This window comes from Aplysia californica, unplaced genomic scaffold (genome assembly GCF_000002075.1).
Source record: "Aplysia californica isolate F4 #8 unplaced genomic scaffold, AplCal3.0 scaffold00417, whole genome shotgun sequence".
Classification (NCBI taxonomy): Eukaryota; Metazoa; Mollusca; class Gastropoda; order Aplysiida; family Aplysiidae; genus Aplysia; species Aplysia californica.
The window spans coordinates 210,606-222,745 of NW_004797687.1; the positions used below are offsets into that span (position 1 = coordinate 210,606).

Genomic DNA, 12,140 nt, shown 5'->3' on the forward strand with positions numbered 1-12,140 from the left:
ATTGGATGATAGACTGGAATGTGTACATGTACAAAGACTACACAGTTCAATAAAACAGACAGTTCTTATACACGACGATTCTGATACAATTTATCATAGTGTGTAACCAAGGTTTTAGTGCATTAAGTGAATGGGTTCCAGGGCCCTATCAGCCCTGTTAGAATATTTAAGAGACGTAACCTCCGAATTTAATGACCACTGTGACAGGAACAAGGCAAAAGAGTTGAAAGCCTTGAAAAATCTACAAAACGACCCGAGCTTAAGGATGCTCCATGTGGGATTCGAACCACAATCATCCACTCCATAGTCCAGCATGATATCAACTGAGCTGAAGGAACACCCAGTGAGTTTGTTTGAGTAAAGAGAAGCAAATTGACACAAAAATGATTATTTAGTGCAGTGAAAAAGTAAGACAGACAGAATCAACAGAGGAAAAGTAAAGAAGTAGGACCCACCCGTGACGCCCTCCAACCACCCACTCCTAGTGAGCGACAGAAAAGAGTTCAAGAAAGTTGATTCATATGTTGAGCACAAATCGAACTCACTCATCATTTGCATGGCCTCACATCCCCAACAAATTAAAGACAAAGATCATAACTGTAAAGTTGATTTTATTCCAGTCACCTTTTACATCATCTTGAGTAGCAGCATGTTTGTATATAATCAACCCAATCTGTACATCATCAACAGAAACACACTAGTGTAGCACTTTCCTGCTCTTCTCTAATGTCACTTTTCAATCAGAAACAAAGTAAAATCTAGGTGTATACAACAACCCTAGCAATGCATTCTCCGTGATTGTGACAAAACACACTCCACACAAAGTACCACAAAACAAAACAAAAAAACCCGGTTCTGCCATTCAGCAAACATTTAACTTTTCTAGGAGTTGAGAAAGACATTACTACATCAGCACTTCACAGCAAACCTGAGAAATTTCCATCAAACTGACTTGCCCTCACACATATTGACAATGACACAAAGAAAGAATATATTATCAGTTATGAGTAGATTTTACTTTGACGTTAAAAATAATTTTTTTAAAACTTTTTTTAGTGCGTTTTAAAACCATCATCATAAATTGGATCATTCAGGAGGCAGACAGTTTTGACCCTGACTGCTGGGCCAATCCGGGCTGAAAGGGATACAAACAACCTCCCAGCAGACAGACCAAGATACTAAATTACTAAACAAAAATTTTCTCTACTCAGGAATTGAACTTAGATCTTCTGTGTGCAAAGGTGGAGTGCCTGACCGAGATAACACAGACACTGGATATTTCGAGGAGTAAGACCAACAATTCAACAGAACTTCTTTTTTTAACCCTCGCTGTAACATTAAAATAACCCAATGCAAAAGAAAGTACAGCAGGGATGTCACTGAGATTTTATAAAAATACTGAAAAATTTATGAGGTTGCATTTGCAAAATAAACGACACAACTATATGGGGTTAAACAGAAAACAAATGCTGAAAACAATCAAACGGATTTCAGTGAAATTAACTGAAATAACCACCTCCCCCCCCCCCCCCAAAAAAGAAATTTTTTAAAGGAAAAACCACATCCCAGGTATAAAGTAAAAGGCAACAGATGGTGTCGAGTATGTATTCAGAGATTCTTCTCGCAGTTTGAGTAAACACTTTTAACCAAGTATGTATCATTTCTCTAACATCTCTTATATTGTTATGTAAACAAGAGTCTGATAACTCCTAAGTGAGTTGAGTAATATAAACCTGTACCACACTGATGGTCAATATCATTGTTAAATGATTGCACAATGTTTTAAGCCCCCATCAACACAATCTAGATCATTCAGGAGGTCAGGTAGGATGCATCAACCCCATCAGGGCTAGCCTGGGCTGAGTGAGATCACAACATCCGAGTAGACAGATGGCACAAAAGTTAAAGTTGTTCCTGCATCCGATCCCGACATTGGGGATAGCCTTGTTAGTGAGACTTCCTGGACCTTCCGCATATTGTGGTAGGGTGGCCACAACGGTAATGATCGATAAAAACAAGACTTTCTCACCCATAAATCAAACCCACGTGTTTTGTGTGCAACAATGAAGAACCTAACCAACATACTACAGATGCAAGTACAGTTGAACTTGCTCGAACGACCACCTATCCAAGACTACCGCCTGGGACAAATGATCACTTCCAACTTCCCTCCTTGCATTTTTTAACACTAAAATGAGACTGTCTGTCAAAGAGGATCACCTGTCTAAATTAACAACATTTTCCCTCGCCAATGGGTGGCCATCTTGAACAGGTCTGACTGTCCTCACACAAAGGCACGGATTCTACATTTGAACTGAGCTTTTACAATTTTTAACAAAAAATATGGGATAAAGAAGAGGGGCGTACCAGGGGCAACATCAAACTTCCACTTACTATGACACTGAATTCATCCTAACAGACAAGCAAACAAGCAGAACTATTACAGTAACACAGTCAGTTTGTGTTGGGAAGAAGCAAGCTGTTCTCAGAGCTTCCCCCGGGTATCAGCTGCCAAGTGTAATCAGCTTATAGTTATGCATAGAACAAGGACGTGACACCTGCTGGTAACTATCAGCAGGTTGAAAATATGTACAAATATTTGTGCTTATCAGATGGTAGCCAATGTAGCAGTATTCTAACATGACATACACATCAAAATGAACAGAAAACTATAAAAATATAAATATCTTGGGGGGGGGGGGGGGGTCCCAAGAAAAAGAAAAAAAAGGGGGGGGGGGGGGGGGGGGGGGGGGAAATCGGGCCCTTTTTTTTTTTTCTTTCTTTTTTTTTTCTTTGGATTTTCAATTTCATTTCTCATCTCTCAAAATATTTCTGAGCAGTTAGGATTGACCATGAACAATGGGAGTCTCCTCAAGATGTAAAATGAAACTGAATTATTTTATTCACCCCTAAAGAAATCATATTTAACAATCTATCATAAACAAAAAGAGATAGAGCGAACAGAAAAGATTTAAAAAAGAAAGGTACGCAAGCATACATCATATTTTCCACCTCACAATTACTGCTAAAAAAAAACTTTGAAAGCATGCACTTCAAGCAATAACACTGTCAGCACTGTGGTAAACAGCTTTGTTGATTGATAAAGATCCTGCTCAACACTTCCAAGCCATTTCTTTGATTTTACGATATAACCGGACTAAACATTGTATGTGTAAAAATCTAAATTATTTTTTCATCACAAAACCTTTTAAAAAGTGGACAAAGAAAGTGTGTGGACGCACCTATGTGACCCTGTAGAGAGAGTTAACTCACTCTAGTAACCTTCACTGGATGTCAATATCACAAGAATAGAAAGTTTTACTTTGATTAGAGATGTGTGACTGTGAAGAAATACAACAGAACAGGAGGTAGTTTCTAAAATACCAGACATTTCCTTCTGTGATAGTCAGACTTCCAAAAGGACAACATGATGCAGGAGAACATTTGAAACCTCAAAGTAAACATTAGAACAAAACCATCGCTCATTAAATCAAAATTTGTCTTGACATATACAAACTCAACATATGCTTTGACTCACTAAGAAGAAACCTCTTACTCTCACTGCAAGTGTATGTCTAAACAAGTGTTCAAAATCACAGCAGCCCAAAAATGTGTACTTTCTTAAATTGATCAATCCAGACGGTATTTCTTTGATATGTTGCCTATGCCTCCACATACTTAGATAACACTTTGTAAAGACATTCATCAGAAGCTTTCCTGCATAGGTGAACATACATACATTCGTTTTTCGCCAGATGTAATCCTGCGACACCTAGATATGCACTTCCAGCCTACAGTTGAAACCATGAGTATCGACTTCCACTTGTCTTACAATCCCCTCCGACAATGAAGCACACGCCGAACCAAACATTGATGAGAATTAACTCTCCCATGTTCTCTTAACATAAAAAGACAGTGAGGAACCCTGAGGCTCTTTTTCTAGTTCCTCCTTAACCCCTTCATGATATCAACTATGTCTTTCTAACTTTTCAAAAAAGCACTCACGAAGCACAACTAAACTAACAAAAAAAAAGCCCCAAACAAAACTTTCATGTGAAGACAGCCAATGAGCTACAGTGATTTACCTGTATATATTTAAAACTTAGTCTATATTATATATATCTATTGACCTAGGCCATGTTTCAGCTTTCACAACAAAAATACCATAAAAAATCGCCAGCCTAAATACAGAATTGACACAAATTTTTCTCTCTTCCATTCATTATTCTAAATCTCTCTTCCATTCATTATTCTAAATCTGTCTTCATTCATTTCTGCATTCATCATATAGCTTATGGGAACAAGTATGCCTCCTTATCAATATATATCATCCTGAACATAAACATTGATAAAAGTCTATCATCAATACCACAGTGCCAATGAACATTGGAATGACAAGTCGGGAGAGGCACGTAAAAGCACTTGGAAAACGTCCAGCTGTCAATCAGTTGTGACTTTAGACTAGAGTGACACACTTACTTGTACACCTGGCACGGCAGAAAAAAAAATCTGTAAATACATTTTCTGGGTTTTCATAAATTCCAATGTTATCTGGCTTTTCCATTATAATTTATTCATCGCAGTCTATGTACAAGGAACATAGAGCAACAAATAACATTTATTTGGATCCAACTGAAGTAATAATAAGAACGTTTACTTATGGAAAAAAAATGAGTCCTCAAAAACCGACCTCAGATCAATCTCTTAAAAGTGAAAAAAAGAGAAAAAAATAAAATCATGCGGAGATTCAACAACATCACAAGTTAAAAATGTCCTCGAGATTCAGAGACCTCAACAATTCCTGCTTACTGAGGTAATGAAATTAAGAGTATCAGTTCCACAAATGGGAATTCTTGCACATATACTGATAGTTTCACACAAATTTTTAATAAAAGAAGTTTGTAATCCATACAGTAATTAGTAGCCATTGATATTCAACATATTTCACAATACGCATGAATTTTTGGATGTTATAGACTTTGACATCAACAAAAATGATTGTTTCCATTTGAGCAACTATAACAAAAACAAACTTTTATCTGAAACAACACCTTCACAGGAGAAACTCAAATTTGGATCATGGAAACATTAGCTTATTGCTTAGGGAACTTGATGGAAAAAATATAAAAAATCAAATCTCTACTGCTTCACGATGAGTGGTGACAAAAACAGCCTTTGGCATGTTCTTGAAAGTCAGCCTGATGGCATGGCACGCTAGTCTGAGCATTCAGACACCACCAAGTTTGTACATGCAAGTTACACAAAGAGGCTATACTAAATGGGGTTAAAAAAAAAAAAACCTTCAGGAAGCACAGAGTCAAATTACATATATATGTTTGATCCCTATTGCAATACTCCGAAATCGGGTTGTCCTACAAAAAAAAGGTATTGCGCATCATTTTTATTTAAATCTTTCTGTGTTGGAAGAGGCATGTAATAGCACTGAGAAAATGTACAATTTTAAACCTATTTTTATACTTTCATCTCCTGATAAAGAAAAAAGAAAAGAAAAGGTCTCCCAAACTTGGCGTCAATGAAACATGCCATTTAAAGCCATCAGCTGATTCTTAGAAGAAAGAAAAGATAAAGAAATAACTAAAGCTACTGAACACACGACATGATCATAGCAATATCTGATTGCTTAAAGACGATATTAAGGAAAAATTATGAAAAAGACCAAACATTCCGTCTGAAAGACAAAATAGATAAAAACTTTGATTTCAGATGAGGTATAAAGGTCAGATCATTTTCAAACATTCTTCCGTTCCAGGGTCAGAATGGAAATATGCTTTACAAGGTGTCTCAAACACAAAAAATTCCACACAAAATATAATTTCACCAAATTTTAAAACTCAACAATCCAATATTACAAGAATTGCTTCCATTGCATTCTTTTCCAAGCAACATTTGATTGCCACACCATAACAAAGTCTAAAATAAACAAGTTTTCCACAAAAACAAATGTTCACAATGTCCGAAGCTTGAGGCTCATTAAAAAAAACAATAGCACAAAACTTTCGACCAATTTAGTGCAACCACCAGGTTTAATTTCCACCAGTTGGGGGCTGAACTGGAAAAATAGGACAACTTGGAAGTAACGAAAAAGTGCAGGGCTTCCATGTAGGCCACAACTGCCAGTGCACTGACCCTTTCACATTCAACTGTCTTCAGCTGCTTTATCCACAGAACTTTTGCGCCCTGGCCCCCTCAGCCTCACGCAACACAAGCAACTAAGCTCTTTTTGGTCAACTGCTAGATTTGAACCACCACATACTGTCCGGTATGCTGAAGGTAAAGGTAGCACATAGTCTGGCATGCGCCCCGGTCCATAGGGTCCAAAAAGTGAATCTTCGACAATTCTTTATTTCTGGATTCGTTTTGATAAAACAATGGGGAGGAAAAACAGCTGAAAAAACAATCCCTTTTGATGTATGCAGGACGTCGGTGTGCATAGCTGCCTTGGGGAATTATGGGCTGCTAAACACGCTCCCCTCAGAGCTCACCCACTGGTTGACTTCGGGTGTACCCACAATCAACAGTGCAGAGACAACTGCAGCCTTGGTTATCCCTATACCTGTCATCATATTGTTATCAATGATGAGCTTTAGCCCTTCAGCCAAGTGCACTTGTACAAAGAGCTGAATGGAACATCTCGCAGAAAAGGATTTTTTGTGAAAGCAATTTATAATCATGCTATACAAAAATACACGCCAAAACCTAAAACGTTATGGCAATAAAAAACTACAACAGGGAAGGAGTCTTACTGATCTCACACTTAAGACTTGGAGGCTTCGAGGTACAATGTAACGATGATAGAAGCAGGACATTTTTCTACAAGAGAACAAAGAGGAACCACAAAGCCAAAACCACACGTCTGTTCTCTCAGTCATCCCAACAACTGAGAAAACAGCAAAGAGTGAGCTATACGTCATTATAAACAGGACTCTCAAGCAGTCAAGAACCCTGCAGGTACAAGCTATACGTCGTTATTTAAGCAGTACTCTGGGGCAAAAACGTCGGGCCAAAGTTAATGCTAGAGCAACCAGTCTATTCATCCATGGAGGGGTAACGCCAGTTTCTCAAGGGCACAAACGTTTCCTTGATGGCCTGAGGGGAAGTAAATCTTGCCATGTAGTGAGGCCCTCCTGCCTTGTCGTTGGTACCTGTAGCAGAAGAAAAGGGAAGCTCATGAGGGGGGAAGGAAGGAAGAGAAGAGGATGATATAAGGGAGCGGAAAGGATGGCATGAGAGAGAAGAGAAAAGCATGAGGAAGGAGGAGAAAAGGATGGTAAACATCTTTGTGCATAGAGAGGAATGGAGTTGGGGTAGACGAGAAAAGAAAATTGAAATGAGACCCATCAAGTTACCAACTGTTTCGACCTATTATCACAAAAACTATGCCCCTTTCAACATCATCTTATCAAAGCAAATGAGTGAGCCAGCTTTATTTGAATCCGACCACAATCAACACAACATGATGATGAAAAAATGAGTACGGACCTCTTCCTATTCAAGACTGAAACATTCTGACCAATGAAAGTGAAAGCAACAAAGGTTGAACTTGCATATCCTGGATGTTTTTCTACTTACTCTTAAAATGAAGCTACTCAATGTTCTAGTAACACCCACTACTTGTAACAAAGTGGTATACCCTAAAATCATCGCAGCAAAATCTGCAGAACATTTTCCATCATGCTTACCACTGGTAGAAGGTTTGACTAACTTGGACAATCAAAAACACAATTTGGAATTTTTATTTACAATTCTGTAAGATTTTTTTTCAAGTTGTCTTTAAAACAAAATTGAACATAAAGGTATCTCTAAATCAAATCCTGCTATTTCCATAATAATGGTTTGCCATCAGCATTGACACCAGTAAAATTAACAACATAGTTCTAGTACACTCGTGGCAAACAATATCACAAAAAGGTTGTATTAAAAGCTTCAACACAACAAATTCCAATAAGAACATGGTTCAATAAAACCATTTTGTGACTTTCTCAAGTGATCCAGCTCTCATAGCTGCAACGCTTTACTCAGTGACAAACATGTGTGGTGGCAAAAATGAACAACAAAGTTGACTTGTTTTTTCTGTCCTTTTTTTTTTCTTCTTCATTCACTCTCATTCAGCATTGGTGGAGTGGTGGTTAAGCACTTCACTGTCGCATGCAGAAGATATGAGAACAATTCTCTCCAAGAGAGAAATTTCTATTATCTCAGTCTTTCTAATGGGACTTTGTATGCCCCCTAGTCCAGGTTGGCTTTGGCAGGCAGAGTCGAAGCTCACCACCTGAATAATCTAAATTGTGTCAATGGGGGTAAAAAAAAAACTATCTTAGTACCGGTAATTTTGTCTTCAGTCCTCAAAACCTCCCACCCCCTTCTTTGTCCATTAAACTCACCAGACAACCTGGCACCACCGAACGGCTGCTGACCAACGACGGAGCCCGTACTCTTGTCGTTGATGTAGAAGTTGCCAGCGGCAAATCGGAATGCTTCGGACAGCTCAGCTTTGGCAGCACTGCAGACATTCAGAATGAATAGATAGAACAATGTCCTATATGTGTAACACCCTGCTTGTACTGCAACATATGATTTTATAAGAATGGATGAAATGTATAACACCACATGTATAAAAAAGAAAAAAGCATTATAAACAACCCATCACACCCCTTTTCCACACAAATTGTAAGATCACGCAGCGGCAGATATGTACCTCCAAAAACAAAGAAAGAAAGATGTAAAAGAAGTTTTTTACCATCTAGCATAAGGCTTTTGTCAGAATGAGCATAGATGTGTGTTGCTCTTAGAGTATGTATCTGTATATAACTCCAAAGGTCTAGTATTTAAATTCCTGCATGTGGTTGAATGATGCATTTGATGTAAATGTACATTTTGTCAGCTTTACTTCTCCTTTCATATTGAATTTTAATGAGCGTAATATATATGATTTAAATTTGTTTATGTATACCTGCATGTGTTTTTATGGTCCTGTACAGCCAAGGAAAATTTCCCTCTGGGATAATAAAGTACTATCTTATCTTATCTTATCTTATCTTACAGGGATGAAACACATGGCCAACAGGCTCGAGTAAAGTAAAAGGAAGGCAGAAAGGGCAAAAAGGCATTGGAACAGTACAACAACTATGACAGAAAGAAAGAAAGAAAGAAAAAGAAAGAAAGAACACACAGAGAAAAATAAAAGAAATGACTGAGCAAAAAAGATTTTTTTCAAAGCTCTGTGCAAGAAATTCCACTTTTCAAAGGAACGAAAGGAAACAAAAAAGAGATGTTGTACTCTCAAATTTTTTTTAGAGAAAAGGAGGGAGCAAAGAAAGAAAATACCACACACATGTGTCTAGGAGAATATTATGTCGACAAAGAGTTATTTCCCTGAAGCAGAAATCAAGGTGGGCCCATCTACTCTCACCAACCCAATTTGTTTTTAAAGAGACTTGAAAAGTGTAACAATGTCTCTTAATTTATTCAGTCCCTTGCAACACAAGGTCTCTCAGTCGACCGCATATAACAAGTTCCCACATTGATGGGTCCTAGTATTTGATATTACAAACTAATTCTCCAACAACCAAGGGAAAGAAAATATAAAACTTCCTTTTGCTGTTTGGCGCATTTCAGTTTTTCAATGCAATGTTATCTAACAGCCTCTGCCATTGTGGTAAAGGCAAATTAACATGGGCGTATTTGGTCAGAATGCATGGGCCAGGAACAGCTAAGGAAGAAGACCAGACAAGCAAACACTTACGCGTCCTCCACATAGATGGCACCGGTCAGTCCGAAGGGTGAGGTGGTCCGAGCCAGCTCAACAGTCTCTTTCACTTGGTTGTCAGGGTAAGCATAGACTGTGAGGACTGGCCCAAAGATCTCCTGAAATTGTGGACCATGACAGCATTGGTTATAACAGGCAGGTTTACGGGTTTAATTCCAGTTTACAGCATTTGCAACACAAATAGGTCATACAAGAGCAGAAAATTAGGGGTGCACCTAGAGGGTCCAAGTCTTCTTGTTGTGTTCATAATGTCCATTGGATTCCCCTCTTTCTGTGGTTTGTGGTCATTTTTATGATCCAATCAAAGGTAAGTAGAAACAAAGGTAACAGTAGTACACACCTTAGTTCCAGATGGCGGACCGATGGTGGTGATTTGGGAAAAATGTAGGCATGAAAAAGAAAAATTTTCTTGGGAGGGTAAACTGTTCAGAGTTAAGGAGGCAGGACTTTGATTCTGCCTGTGAAGGCCAACCCAGGCTGAGAGGTACACAATGTCCCAGTAGAAAGACCGAAATATGCTATAAAAATTCTCCCTACACGGGAATCAACATCAGGTCTTTTAGTTTTAGTAAGAGTATAACGGCACTTTCAACACAATAAGGTCATATTAATGTCGAAGATTAGAGGTGTTACAAGAGAGTAACAAACACAAAAAAGAAGGAGGAGAGATCAGGATGATATATATTTGGTTGGAAAGAAGGAACAAACCACACCAGAGCACCTGCCAACCACCCACCACCTCAGGTCTTCTGCATGCTATGGCAAAGTACCTCACCACAAACACCATAGATATCCTTCCCCTTATAAAGAACAACTCGACATCTACAACAAGCATATGCATAGTATATGTACAACTGAACTGCTGCTTTGCGACAAAACTCTCCACTATTTGAAATTCAGGGGGATTTTTGCTTTTTAGATTGGTCAATTTTTATCTTTATTGTTTCAAAACATTGCTAACTTTTATCTTCTTTGTTTTAAAATATCTTGTCACTAGATGTGAGGTTACCATTGATTTTATGATACTTCGATTCAGTTGTTTTTTTTTCTTCAACAGTATACAGATTGTAAAACAAATAATTAGCTTTTCCAGTGCGTTTCACATTCTGGATATGACATTTTGTGGCACAGCCATATTACTACAGGCACTAGGTCAAAGGGCAAACCATGCCAATAACAACACAAGACATCCAAAAAAATTTAAACAACAAGAAGCTTCTCTCTTACCTCTTGCATTATTCTATCCTGAGGATCTGTGGTCTCAACGATTGTAGGTTCAACAAAATAGCCCTTGCTGAAAAAGAAAAAGAAATTTACATGTCTTTTCACCATGGCATTCAAAAAGTAGTTAGTGAACCAAAATCTCGAAAAATACCAAGGAGAGAAAAATATACACCGACAAAATAAAGATCTGCAAAATGTCTGAAAAGAGAAACAAGACAAGCAAAGTGGTAAGCAGTCCTGTGGCCAGGCCAGTTTAACATGATCATCCGGAGTGCACACCGGAGCAGCATGAATACCAGTATCCTTCTATATACCTAAGGCATGCCACAGCGTGACTATCTCAGTGCACCAAACACACACTGGAATGTGACAACCTTTACTTTTCTGTGCACCAAACACATGTCAGGACACATCTAGCAGTCAATGTACAAGAAGTTAAGAAGGTTCAAGGATGAGGGGTAGGGTTCAAAGGGACAAAGGGATAAACCATTTTTATCATTTTAATTATTTAGTAGAGGTTTTACGGCACTCGAAACTGCATAAGGCCATATGAGCGCCAAGGGGTGAATGTCAACAGAAAAGTCTTTACAGGGAATCGGGTTTACTCTGCTCACCTCTCTAGCTTTAACAGCACAAAGTCTGTAAACCATTTTTTTAAACCAATAATTTTTATTCAGATAATAAGACAAGTAACCCAGGGAGATCAGAAGCACACACAATCCAACTGCCATCTGTGGTACAGTGGTCGGGCTCTAACTAATAGGAAGTTGTTAGGCACGCGTACGCCCGCCTAACACTGGATTGTTAGGGGCACGTAATTTCAAAGTCAAGGCCTTTCGGTGTTCCCAAAAGTCAAAGTCTTTCGTTCGGCGTTTCGTTTCCCATTCATTTCACCAGCGTGCTTGGTCGAGCAAAGATGGATTGGGATTTTAGGATTGAGACTCGTGAACTCATGACTTGATCTAATCTAAATTTTCTAGATCTCTGTCTTGTCGGGAGGGAGGGAGGGAGGGAGGGAGAGAGAGTGTATTTCTGAATGAAAAAAGACAGATACAGAGAGGAAAAGAGTGTGTGTGTGTGTGTGTGTGTGTGCGCGTGTTTAACAGAGCGCGCGAGCGCACAAACACAC

General features: G+C 38.5%; 1 protein-coding gene across 1 annotated transcript in view; it reads right to left on the reverse strand.

Annotated features, from left to right (window-relative positions):
* Positions 1-2,763: 2,763 nt before the first annotated feature.
* The window catches only part of LOC101847981 (delta-1-pyrroline-5-carboxylate dehydrogenase, mitochondrial), a 39,772-nt gene continuing 30,395 nt past the window's right edge, over positions 2,764-12,140 (reverse strand). Inside the window, exons 12-15 of the mRNA XM_005104370.2 lie at positions 11,015-11,081; positions 9,764-9,885; positions 8,403-8,521; positions 2,764-7,163 (exon numbers count right to left, since the gene is read on the reverse strand). Of these exons, the coding sequence (XP_005104427.1) occupies positions 7,048-7,163; positions 8,403-8,521; positions 9,764-9,885; positions 11,015-11,081 (424 nt within the window). The 3' untranslated portion in view covers positions 2,764-7,047. The remainder of the gene's footprint in view (positions 7,164-8,402; positions 8,522-9,763; positions 9,886-11,014; positions 11,082-12,140) is intronic.